An 18,009-nucleotide genomic window follows, 5' to 3' on the forward strand; every position below is an offset into this window, starting at 1 on the left:
AGCCTCAGTTTTCTCATCTCTAAAGTGCTGGCTGGGTAGTTGTGAAGCTTAACTGAGATGCTGTATATAAAGTGCCAGGAATCTAGCAAGTCCAGTGATGGAACATTGTCGTCTCGGCTTTCTCTGCCTGGCTTACCTCATCTCAAGATTTACCCTTAGGGTCACAGCCTTTGTAAAGCCTTCCCTGATCCTCCTGGGTCCCCTGCACCTCTGCCTCTACAGTCTGTCTCTCTTATAGTTCTTGAACTGTAAAGTGATTGTGGCTATGTCACCTGCATTTTGGGGGCCTGAGGCCTGGGATGGCATCTAGCTCATCTCTTGGCCCCCAGCACTTGGCAGAGTGTAAAGCAACGTGCAATCATTATGGCATAGCATTTCTGGTAATGCTTAGTAACGTCTATGGAAACCTAATTTTAAAAAATAATATAAATGGGATTATATGAAGTTGTCATCAGTTCTCCCTTCAGACTGTAGGCTCTTCTGAAAGCAAGAAGGCACCTTTTATTTATTTATTTAAATTTACTTATTTAATTTATATTTATTTTTGGCTGCGTTGGGTCTTCGCTGCTGCACGCGGGCTTTCTCTAGTTGCGGCCAGTGGGGGCTACTCTTCGTTGCAGTGCATCAGCTTCTCATTGCGGTGGCTTCTCTTCTTGCAGAGCACGGGCTCTAGGCGCACGGGCTTCAGTAGTTGTGGCACGCAGGCTCAGTAGTTGTGGCTCACGGGCTCTAGAGCGCAGGTTCAGTAGTTGTGGTGCACGGGCTTAGTTGCTCCGCAGCATGTGGGATCTTCCCAAACCAGGGCTCGAACCCGTGTCCCCTGCACTGGCAGGCGGATTCTTAACCACTACGCCACCAGGCAAGCCCCAAGAAGGCACCTTTTTTTTTTTTTTTTTGAAGGCACCTTTTATAATCTAGGTATTTACAGTAAATACCTCTGAGGGATGTAAGAATATTTTAGTAAAATACTTTGCATTTACTCGGAAGCTATAAATAATAAAGCAAATCTGACCTAAAAGATGAAGGCCCAACCCTTGCAAAGGCAATGGAGCCCTGCCAGCTGCAGGCTTCCTGACTGGTGTTTAGAAATGGTAATAGGGAATGAAAGGAACCTCTCATCACAGGAAGTGCTCAGAGAAGAGACAGAGCTGCAACTGTATCCAATTTGTAGTCTAAAAAAAAGTAACATGGACAAAAGGAGAGTGATGTGTGAAATCCCATGAAGAGAGCCCTTCTACATTCAGGTATAACAATTGATGTTTATGCCCTGTGCAGGTATCACCCATAACCATGGCAACCAGGATCCAGGCTATACTGTGCTGAATTTCTGTGCTGTTTGTTATTTTTTATTATAGGCCATGGGTTGGGAATTCAGGGTTGGTTGTGTTTTATGAAACAACCATTTGCAAAACTGCCAATGTAGGGAAGGAAAAAAATCTTTTTTCTCCGAACAGTCTAGGTTCTTGGTTGGGGCTCTGTAACAAAAGACAGATTAACAAGAAGAAAGCACACTTGGCTGGGAAAACTGGACAGCTACATGTAAATGAATGAAATTAGAACATTCCCTAACACCGTACACAAAAATAAACTCAAAATGGACTAAAGACCTAAATGTAACGCTGGACACTCTTCGACATAAACCACAGCAAGATCTTTCTCAATCCACCTCCTAGAGTAATGAAAATAAAAACAAAAATAAGCAAATGGGACCTAATGAAACTTAAAAGCTTTTGCACAGCAAAGGAAACCATAAACAAAATGAAAAGACAACCCTTAGAATGGGAGAAAATATTTGCAAATGAAGCAACCGACAAGGGATTAATCTCCAAGATATACAAACAGCTCATGCAGCTCAATATCAAAAAAAAAAAATCAAAAAATGGGCGGAAGATCTAAATAGACATTTCTCCAAAGAAGACATACAGATGGCCAAAACGCACACGAAAAGATGCTCAACATCACTAATTATCAGAGAAATACAAATGAAAACTACTATGAGGTATCACCTCACACTGGTCAGAATGGCCATCATCAAAAAATCTACAAACAATAAATGCTGGAGAGGGTGTAGAGCAAAGGGAACCCTCTTGCACTGTTGGTGGGAATGTAAATTGATACAGCCGCTATGGAGAACAGTATGGAGGTTCCTTAAAAAACTAAAAATAGAGTTGCCCTATGATCCTGCAATCCCACTCCTAGGTATATATCCAGAGAAAACCATAATTCAAAAAGATACACGCACCCCAATGTTCATTGCAGCACTATTTACAATAGCCAGGACACGGAAGCAACCTAAATGTCCATCAACAGAGGAATGGATGAAGAAGATATGGTACATATATACAGTGGAATATCACTCAGCCATAAAAAAGAACGAAATAATGTCATTTGCAGCAACATGGATGGACCTAGAGATTGTCATCCTGAGTGAAGTAAGTCAGACAGAGAAAGACAAATATCATATGATATCGCTTATAGGTGGAAACTAAAAAAACGGGTATAGGGACTTCCCTGGTGGTCCAGCAGTTAAGACTCCACGCTCCCAATGCAGGGCGCCTGGATTCGATCCCTGGTCAAGGAACTAGATCCTGCATGCCGCAACTAAGAGCCTGCATGCTGCAACTAAAGATCCACATGCCACGACGAAGATCCTGCACGCAGCAACGAAGATCCCACGTGCCGCACCTAAGTCCCAGTGCAGCCAAATATATTTATTTAATTAATTAAATTAATTAATTTTTTAAAAAAAGGTACATGGCTTCCCTGGTGGTGCAGTGGTTGAGGGTCCGCCTGCCGATGTGGGGGACGCGGGTTCGTGCCCCGGTCCGGGAAGATCCCACATGCCGTGGAGCGGCTGGGCCTGTGGGCCATGGCCGCTGAGCCTGCGCGTCTGGAACCTATGCTCCGCAGCGGGAGAGGCCACAACAGTGAGAGGCCCACGTACCGCAAAAAAAATAAAAATAAAAATAAAAAAGGTACAAATGAACTTATCTACAAAACGGAAATAGAGTTACAGATGTAGAAAACAAACTTCCAGTTACCAGGGGGTTGGCAGGGGGAGGGATAAATTGGGATTGACACATACACACTACTATATATAAAATAGATAACTGATAAGGACCTACTGTATAGCACAGGAACTCTACTCAATACTCTGTAATGGCCTATGTGGGAAAAGAATCTAAAAAAGAGTAGATATATGTATATGTATAACTGATTCACTTTGCTGTACACTTGAAACTAACACAACACTGTAAATCAAATATACTCCAATAAAAATTTTTTTAAAAAAGAAGAAAGCACACATTTATGTAATGTAAATTTTATCTGACCTGGGAGCCTTTATAAGGAAATGAACCCCCAAAGAAACAGCTACACCTGGGTGTTTCTATACTCGGTTTGATGAAGAGTGGAAAGTTGTGGGAAAATGTGAAGGGACAAAGAGTTTGAGCTAAGGGTGGTCAACTGGGGGAAACCCAGAAAGACCCGTTCACTGCGATTCCCTCCAGCATCCCTCCATCTGCAGAGATAAGGATGCTCCTTTCCTCGGTATGGAGAGGGCACCTCTCACTTGAGGGTCTTATGACCTCCCTCAGGGGAAGGTCAGAGAGGACTTCCTGCACCTATAGTTTCTCAAATTCCTTCAGCTTAAAATATTCACTATGCCAAAGTGCCAGATTTGGGGGTAGTGTGTCCTCAACCCCATCACCAAGGACTTTCTCAACTATACGGATGCAGGGAGACCAGTCTTTGTGTACTCTTGTTTGAAACCAGTTAAATGACATTTGGACCATTGCTACAGCCACCTAACTGGTGTCCCTGCATCTGTCCTTGCTTCCCTCCTCATCTAACTTAACACAACAGCCAGAAGGATGCTTCTTAAAGGTCATTCAAGTCTTATCACTACCAACCCCTTGGCTTCCATGGCTTCCTATCAGGCTTGGAAAAATCCCAAAGTCCTTATCATGACCGACAAGGGCCCTCATGAACCCGATGGCTCTTGGACTTCACCTCTCATCCTTCTTCCCCTTGCCACTGTGCTTCAGCTCTGGTGGACTCTTGCTGTGCTGCCTCTGTGTCAGGCACCCTCCCATCCTGGGGTCTATGTACTTGCTGTTCTTGTAAAAATGATTTTAAATGAAATGAAAGATCCTTTACCTCATGAGCACTTAAAAAACAACAACAACAACAAAAACGCTTTCTTTTTAGGAGATAAGCATAGGATATAAAAGAATTATTATCTATACTTAGAAAATGTAGTGCTCTCTCATTGACTAAAAGTAAAAAAAAAACAAATCAGATTACTGTTTTCCTATCTATAGTTGCAGAAGTCACTGACAAAGTTGATACGAAATGAGGAAGACTACCCAGATTTTTATATCTTGGAGAGTAAAGGAATTTCCATTTCAAGTGCTTTTATTTGTCTGCAAATTTAGTTTGCAAAAGTCCAGTACAAATAAAAACTACCAAAAAATCCCACCCCACAAAACACACCCAAAGACCCTAAAGCAAAAAACAAACACTGACATGAACTAATCACACATGGTATTCATGTGCTGTGCTCTTTTATAACCACTGAATAGTTTCTAAGATCATTCCAAGTCACATGAAACCACACTTTGTGAAACTTGAAGTTTTAGGTGACTTTGCAAGTTTTTCTTTAAAAGACCGTTACATCATAATAGGCAGCCCTGGGAAGCCACAGATACAAAGGTATCAAAATAGAATTGATAATTAATGGCCTCAAGCCCATTTCTTCAAAACCATTTGAAAACACGAACGTACTTTCATTTCCTGCACCTTTGAGGGAATTCTGTCATGAGGCAGGTAAACTGCACATTACATTCTGAGCTCTAGCAAAGGGACTTAGGAGAGTGAGGGGAAAAAACTGGTGAAAATGTGTAGTGTTGGAGACAACTCACAACCTGTAGTTAAAACTATAAAAATTAAAATTCTATGTTTTTTGTTTTTTGTTTTTTGCGGTACGCGGGCCTCTCACTGTCGTGGCCTCTCCCATTGCGGAGCACAGGCTCCGGACGCGCGCAGGCGCAGCGGCCATGGCTCACGGGCCCAGCCGCTCCACGGCATGTGGGATCTTCCCGGACCGGGGCACGAACCCGTGTCCCCCGCATCGGCAGGCGGACTCTCAACCACTGCGCCACCAGGGAAGCCCTATGAATTTTTAAAAAAGAAAAAAATCACACGGAAGGCTTGTTGTGTTTAAACATTATACAGATTGGTTCAACACTGTTTACAAAGACCTCGAAGAAGTAATTTCCTCTTCGTTTATCAGAGAAACGTTGGTAGATTCAAAGGCTGAGGCAATGGACTTCCTCTGAGAGGTTAATGCCAGTTTTTACAAAAGCAGAATTGGAAATTCAGACCTAAAGGGGTTCAGAGCGTGCCACCCCCAAAATATAATGGCATAAGGATCATTCGGAGCTGAAAGCAAATGAGAAAAATCAAACACAGGGTGAGCTCTCTGCCCTCCCGCTACCTGCCTGAAAACAGAACACAAATTCCCCTTGTGAATTCCCTACCAGGAAGGAGGTAACAACGTCTTCACTGGAGGCAAGATGGCACCGGAAAGAGTCTACACAAACAAACCTTACTAAATGACCATTATCTTCCATTAGTTCCCCCTACCCCGCCACACACACACACACACACACACACACACACACACACACACACACACGCTAATTTACCTTCCCAGAGTTTGCTGCCACTAAAAGCCTAAAGCCCTTTTCCTTTGTCTTGTTACTTCTCTACAAACATACTATTTTTTCTTAAAATGCTATATAAGCCCAAGTTGTAACCATCCCTTTGAGTTACGCATTACCAAATTTCTCCTGTGGGTATGCGTGCTGCACATATAAACTACTTTTCTCTTGTTAATCTGTCTTTTGTCAGTCTAGTTTTCGTGGTCCCAGCTACAGGATTTTTTCCCCTCCCCTACAGACCTAACCCCTGATAACATGAAGAGTCCCTAACATCAGGAACCTAATGTCATAGTTTATAAACCCTGGAGAACTTGTGTGACGGAAAAAAATACATGACTCCTTCAACTGAGCAAGAAGACTGGAAATAAAATTCTAACTGTGGGATTAGTCGCAGGGTAATTTTCAGGGTTCACGGGACACCTGTAAAGTGAGAAGAGAAAAGAGAGGGGAAAATAACAAAGCTCTTGCTCCCCAATGTTAGAGCTTGAAGACACTATTCATTTAGTTCCACATCTCCAGGACTGTATTTCTCAGAAGTCAATACTGAAGCGGTCTCGGACAGGGAATTGGAAGGAAGAAAATCCGGCAGCAGTTCAAGTTTGACTATTTATGGTGTGTCACTGGGGCGAGTCATGGCGCCTCTGTGGATGTTTCCTCAACTGTGAAGTGTATAGAATAACTTTCTTTTCTTAAAGGTGACAAAAGGATCAAGTGAGAGCCTATGGATGAGTAGTTCCCAACTCTGACTGCATCTTAAAATAACTTGAGGAATTAAAACCAAAATGTTGATGCCTGGGCTGCATCCCATAGATCCAGATGTAATTGTCCCAGGGTGGGTCCTCAGCACTGTGGGTTTTCAAAGCTCCCCAGATCCTGCTAATATGCAGCCAGTGCTGGGAACTACAGGCCTATTGCAGAAGCAGCACTTCTCCAATGACCTCGAACAGGATCACCTGGGGATCCTGCCAAAATGCAGATGCAGATTCAGAAGCATGGGACCGGAGAGCCTGCATTTCTCACGGGTACCTAGGTTATGTCTGAGTACAGCAAAGTACTAAGTAGCCACTAAGCATGATGCAAACAGGTGTCCACTCTCTCTCCCCAAACTATCAACTTTTAGTGACAGTGGTGTGAGCTTCAGCAAACAACCTTCTTTCCTTCTTCGTAGGATAGTTTTGCAAATAGTATGTATAACTCACTACTATATATAAAATAGATAAACAACAAGGACCTACCGTATAGCGCTGGAAACTATACTATCTTGTAAAAACCTATAATGGAAAAGAATCTGAAAAAGAATATACATATGTTTCCATTATAGGTTATTTTATATATATATACAAATTAACTATACCTCAATTTAAAAAAAAGAATAGCGTGTACAAGATTTTAAAAACAAGCATAAAAGGGTGGTATGAATAAAAGGGATCACTCCAGTTATCTGTTAAGAGAACATTTATTACAATTACAAGCACTCCCACTTGCTATGGTACCACTGCTCCCCACATTCATTGCAGATTACGTAGGTCATCATTTCTTCATCTGGGTTGGAATTCTGCACCCAACTTGGAAGGAAGAGTGCCCCTCTGGCGATGACGGTGACCTGGCAATTGAATTTCTCGCAGCGTTGGCACTTTATTTTCTTGGTCGGCGTGCCCTCCACCACTTGGGGCAGGTAATGTTCCCGTATGCCAGATTCCGTGTAGGAGGCTCTCAACTGCTTCAGTTCGTGGCTAGCCATTTCCATGGCGGTCATTTCGGCAAATTCCCTTGGAGACATGGTCCCAGAGAGCAAGTTTTGCTGTAAGTGAGACGTGTGGGGGGTTTTCAGATTGGCGACTTTGCTTCGGATGCAAGTTTTATATTTTTTGAGGTTCTTGGAGTGAAGGGTAAAAATGTGCTCTTCGATTTCTCGTGCAAACTTGTGCCACAGATCGGCTCTGGGCTGCTCTGTGCAAGGACCAGCTAGAGCTTCATACAGCAGCTCTGTGCATTTGGCTCTCACGGGCGCTGCAGGATCTGGCTGCCCACTCGCTCTCTCGTCGGGGGATTGAGGGTCACCGGCCCTGAGATGCGCTGCCTTAGGCTCCGCTCCACCAGGGCTATTTTCTGGCATGATCCTTTCAACAGCTCCTGCAACATCTTGGGATGAGTGCAGAGAATGACAGCGGGAGCTGCCCGGTATCTCATCCTGATTTGGGTCAGGAGAAAGTCCTTGATTTTCTTCTTTATTTCCACCTGGAGGAAATGGTTTAGGGCTGCCCCGTGGCTTGCAGTGAGTATCCTTATACAGAGCTTTCCATTCTGACAGCAAACGCTTGGCTTTCTTTTTCAAAGCCGCCGTGGGGCAGTTTTTGAGGACTCTGTACACAGCCCTGACCACATCCGTCTCCTGGAGATGCTCCGGAGTCACACGCAGAGTTTCTAGCTCAGTAAGGTGGTTGCCGAGATCCTCAAAATTCCTTTTAGACATCAGTTGCTCAATAAGGGAAGCTCTGGCAGCTATCTGCTTCTTGTCAGACATCTTGTTACGGCTGCAAAGAAAAAAGAGGTTTCCGTTTTCTCAAGCTTGCGTTTGCCAGGCGCAGCTTCCTGATAGGAGCACAGCGCTCTCTGCCAGTTACCTATGCAGAGAAAGAGTCTGTAATAAAAATGGGTGCAATGTATTAGAAAATGCAATCTGCAATGTAGTATGGTTTAGCCTCAAAAGTTTGATTCTCAGTAGTTAAAAATATATATATACATATATATATATATCCCTGTAAACAGCTTTTGCGTTAACAATTGCTTGATAGAAGCATGCTGAAAGATCTGCTGTAACTTTCCCATCCCTAATTTTACAAATGAATGATCTTTCCAAATCAAGATTAGTCAACTCCTTTTTGTGGAATTTGGTGGTTATGCTGGGGATGAAAACATGCCAGTGTCAGCGTCAATGGGGGAAGGCTCAGGAGGCCGGACTATTTTCCCTCGTGTTCAGCTATTTCACCGAAGTCCTTGCTGATTTTACAGTCTTGAAGTAGTACTTTTCTGAATATAAAAGCATGAGAAACAGGGCCAAAAGTGGATGCTGTTTAGAAGTCCCAAGGAATCTAAAGAAATGATGAAGCGGCACAGGTTGGGAGGCAGCTGGATCCAGGTCAGATGGGCCCCAAAGTCAACAGGCCACACTGTGCTGACATCTGACTCTTCTGAACAACGGAGGGATTTATGACTTTGGACTAACAGGTCCCTAGGCCAGAGTTTGGGCCCATTAACTTTTCTCTTCTTTTTAACTTTTAGGTGTAAAAAGTTGCTTAATGGTTATGTCTGTGTGAATCTCCTCCTGCGGAGGCGAATGTTCACTTTATCTAACCAGTCTCTTCTTCCATCCACATAATGCACATAACCTTGCCTACCAAATACCCTTGGATCTATATCTGCCCATTTGGTCTAAACGTGAACATAAGCATCTTGATGGCAGGGATACTGTCTTTTCAACACTCCACGGACTCTCATTTTATAGCACGTGATATTAAATAAACTATCACCGATCACACGCAGGCTAACAACGCTGAAGCGATTACAGGGAGAGTTAATGCAGTCTTCCTAGACACCATCTGACAAGGGCTGTAAAACGTAAGGTCCTTGCAGTCAGCAATTCTACTTTTATAAATTTACTTGAAGGAAATAAGAGATGTGGAAGCTGTTTTTGTAAGAATTTCCTGCAAACTTAGAAGAAACTATGAGGTCCCAAATGGTTAGACTTGCACATGAATGTTCACAGCAGCATTCTTTGTAACAGACAAAAAGTGGAAACAACCCAAATGTCTATCAACTGAGGAATGGATAAACAAAACACAGTATATCCATACAATGGGATGTTACTTGTCAATAAAAGGAAACTCTGATACAGACTACACGTGGATGAGCCTTCAAAGCTCTATGTTAAATCAAAGACACAGAAGACCACGTATTGTACGATTTCATTTACATGAAATGTCTGGAATAGGCAAATCTGTAGAGACAGAAAGTAAATTAGTGGTAGACCAGGGCTGGGATGGAAGGAAGGGAAAGGGAACCAGTGGGGTGGAATGAAGAGTGAGTGGCAAAAAAAAAGTCATGAAGAACCTAGGGGTAAGACGGGAATAAAGACGCAGATCTACTAGAGAACGGACTTGAGGATATGGGGAGGGGGAAGGGTAAGCTGTGACAAAGTGAGAGAGTGGCATGGACATATATACACTACCAAACGTAAAATAGAGAGCTAGTGGGAAGCAGCCGCATAGCACAGGGAGATCAGCTCGGTGCTTTGTGACCACCTAGAGGGGTGGGATAGGGAGGGTGGGAGGGAGGGAGACGCAAGAGGGAAGAGATATGGGAATATATGTGTATGTATAACTGATTCACTTTGTTATAAAGCACAAACTAGCACACCATTGTAAAGCAATTATAATCTACTAAAGATGTTAAAAAAAAGTGAGTGGCTACTAATGGGTGCAGAGTTTTTCTTGGGGGAGGTGCAAAATCTTCTCTCAAGTTGACTGTGGTGATGGGTGCACAGTTGTGAATAAGCTAAAAACCACTGAATCGTACACTTTAAGTAGGTGAACTGTACAGTACATAAACTATATCTGAACAAAGCTGTTATTTAAAAACAGCATCTAGGGACTTCCCTGGTGGTCCATCAGTTGGGACTCCACGCTTCCACTGCAGGGACCACGGGTTCCATTGCTGGTCGGGGAACTAGGATCCCACATGTTGCACGGTAAAAAAAAAAAAAAAAAAGTTTTAATAATAAAAATTAAGAAACAGCATCTAGGGAATTCCTTGGCGATCCAGTGATTAGGACTCCGTGTTCTCACTGCTGAGGGCCCAGGTTCAATCCCTGGTCAGGGAACTGAGATCCCACAAGCCATGTGAGGCAGCCAAAAAAAAAAAAAAAGTTTTTTTAATTAAAAATAAATAAAAAGAAACACAACATCTAGAGTCTGATCCAAATTTTATTTAAAAATCACATGTGATGAGAAAAGGCCAAAAATAGACACAAAAAATTTCAGACAGAGGCATTTTCTGAATGGCAAGATTTTACGTGATTTTCGTTTGTTCTTTTACTCTTTCCTGAATTTCCTCTAATGTGTATGTATTGTTTTCCTACTCAGAAAAGTGATTAGTCTAGTTCAATTTCATGATAAACCCTATACATTTAAGATATGTGGCCACTGGAAAACGGCATGGTAAATGGCTCATTCCACTTCACCGCCCTCAGAGATCAGGGCACCACAAAGCAGCCGCCTCACCCCACCCGTGGCTCTGCATTCAGGTCAGCCCTCACGATTTCCTCACAAGTCCACTGCTGCATCGAAACCAGTTCCATCTTCCCTCAAGCTCTACCCCAAATGTGAACAGTTAAGTGCCCAGGACTACAACTCTGAGGTTCCTACTGGTTTTCCCCACTGCACAGCTCAGATGACCAAGATTCTGGGTCTTGCATTTTTACCGCCTGGGCAGTCTTTTTTTTCTCTATTTCTTTTTTAAAGTCAGTTAGCAATAACTCAATGGGCCACTGATTCTGGATCTTAAGTGGCATTTTCTAATTATCGAGAATTGGTACTTCAAGATCATTGTTTTTCCTTTTTGAATTCCACTTTCTTTTTTTGAATGATCAGAATGAAGATGTATTGATTTACTTATTTTTTTTATAAATAAAGTTTTATAGCCCTGCCCGTTTACTTACGTAGTTTTTAAAAAAATTTTATTGAAGTATAGTTGATTTACAATGTTGTGTTAATTTCTGCTGTACAGCAAAGTGATTCGGCTATACATATATATTCTTTTTCATATTCTTTTCCATTATGGTTTATCATGGGATACTGAATATCGTTCCCTGTGCTCTACTGTAGGACCCTGTTGTTTATCCATTCTATATATGATAGTTTGCATCTGCTAACCCCAAACTCCCAATTCATCCCTCCCCGATCGCCCCTCCCCCTTGGCAACCATGAGTCTGTTCTCTATGTGAGTCTGTTACTGTTTTGTAGATATGTTCATTTGTGTCATATTTTAGATCCCACATATAAGTGACATCATATGGTGTTTGTCTTTGTCTGACTTACTTCACTTAGTATGATAATCTCTAGGTCCATCCATGGTGCTGCAAATGGCATTATTTCATTGAATTCCACTTTTAAAGACTAAAAACAGTAAAAGAGATCTTTCTAAGAATCAAAGACTCAGTAAACAAAGAACAGGCAAGACAGCACAGAAAAATTAAAAACACACATCCTCGATTGCTGAATACTGCTCTCAGCATTGTCTGCCTGAGATCTTGGGATCTGGAGGAAGTCAAGCAGGGGCGTCACAATGATAAGGTCTCAAGCAGCTCAATAAACTTGAGCCCTCCCCCCAGCTGTGGGAAAGTTTCCTAACAAGTATTCAACCTACCCGTGTCTATACTCATTCTATATGCATCACTACCAAAGAAAGAAAGCAAGATTGAAGTTGGCTGGATGTCAGCAAGGTGGTTAATAAGAGACCAGTCTAGAGTGCCCACAACGAGGTTAGGCAATATTTAACTCAGGTCGAATTTCTCAATGAAGGGTCAGAGCTTCAAGGAGATTCTGAAGGGGAATTTAATTGTGGCTTCAGGGCTTCAGGGCGATGGGAGCACTGTTTGTCTTAATAGTAAAACTTTTTCTTTACTCATGGAAATCTACAGAAGTTAATGGATTCATACATTAGCACTCTGCTCTGCATTTCATATGTCCTTTTTTTTAAAAAAATAAATTTACTTATTTATTTTTGACCGTGTTGGGTCTTCGTTGCTGCGCGCGGGCTTTCTCTAGTTGCGGCGAGCAGGAGCTACACTTCGTTGTGGTGTGCAGGCTTCTCGTTGCGGTGGCTTCTCTTGTTGTGGAGCACATGCTCTAGGCACACGGGCTACAGTAGTTGTGGCTCGCGGGCTCTAGAGCACAGGCTGAGTAGTTGTGGTGCACGGGCTTAGTTACTCAGCAGCCTGTGGGATCTTCCCGAACCAGGGCTCAAACCCATGTCCCTTGCATTGGCAGGCGGATTCTTAACCACTGCACCACCAGGGAAGCCCCTTCATATGTCCTTTTATTTACTGTTCCTCCATATTTTTTTGTTTTGAATTGTGGTAAAATACACATACCATATAATTTACCATCTTAACCATTTTTACAAGGACAGTTCATTAAGTACATTCACACTGTTGTGCAACCAACTTTCAGAACGCTAGTTGTCTTGCAAAACAAACTTTGCACCCATTAAACAACAACTCTCCATTTCTTTCTCCCCTGCAGCCCCCGGCAACCACCATTCTACTGTCTGTCTCTATGAATCTGACTACTTTAGATGCCTTATATAAGTGGAATCATACAGTATTTGCCTTCTTGTGTTGGGCTTATTTCACACAGCATAATGTCCTGAAGGGTCATCCATGTCGGAGCATGTGTCAGAATTTCCTTCCTTTTCAAGGCTGAATAATATTCCATTGTATGGACAGAGCATATTTTGTTTATCCATCCATCCACTGATGGACACTTAGACTGCTTCTACCTTTTGTGAATAATGTTGCTATGAACATGAATGTACAAATATCTCTTTGAGACCCTACTTTTAATTCTTTTGGGTATATACCCAAAAGTGGGATTGCTGGATCAATATGGTCATTCTATTTTTAATTTTTTGAGGAACCACCATACTGTTTCCCATTCTCCTCCATATTTTTAACAGCATTTAAATGCTGTCCAACTTCCTATTCTCCCTGTGGGACAGTCACGTAGATATAAAGCAATTTATTGCCCTAGGAGGCTATAGTGTGGAAGCACCTGGGATATAAAATTTTGAGAACTGCCACAAAAAGACAAAGTAGGCTGTGTGTCCAGTTTAGAGTTCTACACAGTTCATTCAATAAATATCTATTATGTATCTCATACACGATAAATGCTGAGCCTAATGAGCTACTCTCTGCCTTGAAGGAGCTGACAGCCCAGCGGAAGGAACACAGACAAGAAGCTGGCCAATTACAAGGACAGACACCGCTGCTAAGGGACACATGTAGGAGGAATACAGAAAGCAAACCTGGGCTTCCCATCATCTGGCCGGCTCCAATTACTTCTTCGCTGCTTTCACTCTGATTCACGACATTTTGTTAGAGGGATCATCCTCCAGTACAGATCTCAGCAAGAGATTCCCCCATTTGCCTGCTTAAAGCCCTTCACAGGTTCCCCTCTGCTCTCAGGATGGAGCCCACGGTCCCTGGCCAGGTGATGAAAAGCCCCCTTCCAGCTTCCAGTGTGATCGCGCTGCATCGCTGACAGACACTGCCTACCTCCCAGCTCGATGCCTTTGCCCCATTAGCTCCCTGAGCCTGCCTGCCTGTCTCTCACCAGGAGTGGGTCTCACTCCTGACTGCCAATCTGAATCATCTGGAGAAATTAAACAGCAAAAGCAAAAACAATGCCAGGGCCTCACCCCAGACAGAATGAATTAGAATCTCTGAGGGCAGGCCTGGGTATTTTGCAGCTCTCCAGGTGACTGTGATCTAAACCAGAGCTGCCACCACTGCCCTGTACACACAGGCACAACCCCCCTCCCGCAGCAAGACCAACCCAGCTCTGCTGCCATCAGCCGGAAGGCAGCTCCCATCCTGCCCCCACACTGAACGCGCACAACCTCTCTGACTTTGCATTTTGCTAGAGGAGCCTCATTAAATTAGGAAATATTAAAAACGCTTGCTGTGCACAACTCACCTGAGAACCTTCTCTACAAACCACAACTGGTGACTGCAATGTTTTAAGTGTCACGATGCACCCAGAGTCCCGAACAGCCATTCCCGCACTTACCTTCTAACAGCAGAATACAGTGCACATCGAGCAACTCTGTGTGCCGTATACACTCATGTCATCTCCATCCTCACAAAACCCCCGACACAGGTATAGCACTTAGCTCCATCTTACGATGATGAAACCTATTAAGAACATCAAATATTTGCACACTGGTTTTTTTTCATGGTGCATATCACGCGAAAAATTTTTTTTTATTGTGTGCCTTCCCTACAAGACCACAGAAGAACGACGTCTGTTTCATTCACCGCTACACACCTGGCAAACACCTGGTCAGGGCTTACTATTACTCAACAAATACTTTCTCCTCTCTGCTTGCGAGCATCATCCTTTTCACCACGGACAAGCTTGCTTGTACCCACTTGCGTCTAACTAAGCCCAGTGCCCCTCAGCTTCTTCCACGGGAGCGCAACCTCATCTCAATTCTAGTTCAGAAAATCATTTTAAAATATTCTAGTTCAAAAAAAGAAAACAGAAGCATGGTGCCTCCTGTGGGCTAATCACGTGGGCTCCAGGAGTCAGGCCATTTGGGGATAAGGAGGGTCTAGAAGGTACAGTTGCCAGAAGTAGGGGGTGTCAAGTATATGTGGGGGGGAGGGGAATCCAACATCCCAGAATTAATATGAGAATTAAACGAGAGAGTCCTTATAAAGTCCTTAGAACTATGGCCCACACTAAGCCTAACTGACAATTACACAGGACTACAATGAAAAGGTTTCCTTGTATCTACCATACCGGGCATTGTTCTAGAGCAGGGTGTCGGCAAACTTTTTCTATAAAAGGCCAGATAGTAAATACTTTGGCCTTTGCAGGCCATGCAGCCTCTGTATGGACTACTCAACTCTGCTGTTTTTGTAGCAGGAACAGCAGCCACAGACAATACAGAAATGAATGGATATGGCTTCGCTCCCATAGATCTCTTTTGCAAAGACAGGAAGGCTGGATTTGGCTGCAGGCCATAGTCTGCTGACCCCTTTCTAGGGCAGTGCTGTCCAATAGCAATATAATGCAAGCCAAAAGAATAATGTAAAATTTCTAGTGGCCACGGAAAAAACATAAACAGGTGAAATTAATAATACATTTTATTTAACCCAGTGTATCCCAAATATTGCTGTTTCAACACGTTGATGGATATAAAAAAACTGGGATAGTTTACATTGTCTTCTTCATACTAATTCTCCAAAATTCGCTGTTTTACACTTAAGGCACATCTCAATTCGGACTAGGCACGTTTCAGGTACTCAACAGCCTTATGTAGCTAGCGGCTACCATATTGGACAACACAGTTCTAGAGCATATGCTAGTACAGATAATGCTGAGATACACACCTATACCCCTAGCTTCCTGATACATATTAAAAACAGTTTATACAGTGCCAACAACAGTAGGCCCTGAATATCTGTTGACTGAATGCATACAAAACCTTGTAAATATTAACTGACATAACGGATATATGGACAAAGTGCACACATCCGCCCTAAAACCTGATGAAAGATCAAAGAGAAATTTCCAAAAGCTGGTAACAAATCAGCAATAACCTAGATCTGTTTAGATCTTTAGATCTAAGATCTAAAGAGAAAATTTTAATTTCTAGCCGTAACCCACATACATCTCTCCGGCTACACAGGGAGCCCCTTCCTCTGTGGAGAGGAATGATGCCAAATGTTGGTAGGGGCGTCGCAGTTTCTGAAGTCACGCAGTACTGCTCTAGGGCCCTTTCGCCTTACGACGACCCCTAGCAAAGGTGCAGCGAGGGGAAGGGACCTGCACAAGGGCCCACTCTGGCCCGGGTTCGGATACCAGTGGGTGGGGTGGAGCGACAAGCAAAGCCTGCTGCAAGCCGTCCAAGGGTGACAGCCTGGCACCCAGCACACAGGCAGCGGCGGCCCCGAAGGAGCGGCCCACCCGGGAGATCTCGGCTTGAGGAGAGGTGAGGGCGAGGGCACGTTCCGGTCTACCGGCCCTGGGCACACCGAGAACCTCCCCAAGCAGGGGTGGGCTTCCACTGGGAACAAGGACTCGCCTGACTGCAGTGACAGACACGCCGGCGAACACAGAGAATAGCTCACCGAGAAGCACAGGCGAAGCCCGGGAGGCCTCGGCGTCCACATAGAACTTCCAGTCCCAGGGCGGGATCACGAAAGCTCAACCAATCCAAGCCCGCAAGCTGGAGAACACTGCCCGGGACCCAGCGCATGCGTGCTAGGGAAATGGCGCCTGCGCAGAGCGATCGGCGGCCCAGTGGGCCGGGCCGGGAGCCGGGCCCGGGGCCAGCCCCCAACCCACCCCCCCAAACCCCCCCACCCCATCCCACCACCCCCCACCACCCCATCCCCGCCACACACCCCCATTCCCGCAGCTCCCAGTCTGGGGTCCTGTGGTCTGGGGCCGAAGGTCCGCACCGGGCCCTGAATTGAAAGAAGCTAGCCCTACTATTGCTTTTGAGCATCGAAGTGTGTTGAACTACTCTGCCACCTACCCTTTCTGCTTCCAGTCAAGACAGCGCTCAACTAAATGTTGACAAAACTTTGGACAAAACTGTGACTTATCTATTTACTTAACGCAGTAATTAATTCAACAAGTACCTACTGCACCTTTGGCATGCATCAGCTGATATGAAAGTAGAAAACATTCATTAAGTAGCCTTGTGCATCCTGCACTTCCCACCTGTACACATTCTTTACCGGCAAGGGTCCAATAAAGACAAAGTGTTGGTAGAACTAGAGAAAGTGGCAGCCTTCTTTGCTGACCCCATACTGGAGGGTAACTTGGGGGAAGGTTAAAGGAAGCAGGGTTTTGCTCTGGATTGGATGCTGTCAGGAAGCAGGGTGATTCTATGACTGAGCAATGTAATAAACCTTACCTAGAAGGAGGGAAGACAGGACCAAGACTAAAGCTGTAATTAGTAAAGCAGCAGCAGCGACTCCATTTTAAAAACTGTTGAAACATTGCAAGTTTATCCTGGATGTAACCTCAGAGACTAGTTTCAAAAGGCTATTGCTACAAAATTTCTTCTATCACAAGACCAAAGTGAGACACCTATTAATCTACTTTATTGAACAGGCCGGGCTCTGTAGGGTGTAAGAAAGAAGAAACTTTTAATTTTTTCTCACCATTGCCTCGAAACAAGCTCTGTTGGTTCTCTCCTGCCCCTCGGCTGCTCTAGGGCTGGAGCTTGAGGCTTGAGCAAATCCCACAGCTTTTCTTTTCTTTTTCCTTCCAGTTTTACTGAGATATAATTGACATACAGCACTGGATAAGTTTAAGATGCAAAGCATAATGATTTGACTTACATCATGAAATGATTACCACAATAAGTTTAGTGAACATCTCATATAAATACAAAATAAAAGAATAAAAATGTTTTCCTTGCGATGAGAACTCTCAGGATTTACTCTTAACAACTTTCATATTTAACATACAGCGGTTGTTAATTATCT

The 18,009-nt window shown here is 43.8% G+C and overlaps 2 protein-coding genes across 5 annotated transcripts in view; both read right to left on the minus strand.

Moving 5' to 3' along the window:
- The window catches only part of RAB9A (RAB9A, member RAS oncogene family), a 54,646-nt gene extending 39,966 nt beyond the window's left edge, over positions 1-14,680 (minus strand). Inside the window, exon 1 of the mRNA XM_027095814.1 lies at positions 14,570-14,680. The gene's annotated coding sequence lies outside the window, so the exon portion shown is untranslated. The remainder of the gene's footprint in view (positions 1-14,569) is intronic.
- Positions 7,161-14,684, minus strand: TCEANC (transcription elongation factor A N-terminal and central domain containing). Of its 4 annotated transcripts, none has more exons than XM_027095807.1 (2): positions 14,570-14,684; positions 7,161-8,364 (listed from the first exon to the last, which is right to left on the minus strand). In XM_027095807.1, the coding sequence occupies exon 2, from the start codon at positions 8,245-8,247 to the stop codon at positions 7,189-7,191; it is 1,059 nt and encodes a 352-aa protein (XP_026951608.1). In that variant the 5' UTR covers positions 8,248-8,364; positions 14,570-14,684; the 3' UTR covers positions 7,161-7,188. The 4 variants fall into 4 exon arrangements, with proteins under 4 accessions (XP_026951608.1, XP_026951611.1, XP_026951610.1 ...); XM_027095810.1 differs by having other exon boundaries at positions 7,161-8,257; positions 14,570-14,678; XM_027095809.1 differs by having other exon boundaries at positions 7,161-8,347; positions 14,570-14,675.
- Positions 14,685-18,009: the final 3,325 nt, after the last annotated feature.

Source organism: Aethalodelphis obliquidens, unplaced genomic scaffold (genome assembly GCF_003676395.1).
Source record: "Aethalodelphis obliquidens isolate GAN/ISIS:26980383/991018 unplaced genomic scaffold, ASM367639v1 scaffold94, whole genome shotgun sequence".
NCBI classification, from domain to species: Eukaryota; Metazoa; Chordata; class Mammalia; order Artiodactyla; family Delphinidae; genus Aethalodelphis; species Aethalodelphis obliquidens.

Coding starts and splice junctions, on each gene's coding strand:
- TCEANC (XM_027095807.1), bottom strand. CDS start 8,247: ATGTCTGACAAGAAGCAGATAGCTGCCAGAGCTTCCCTTATTGAGCAA.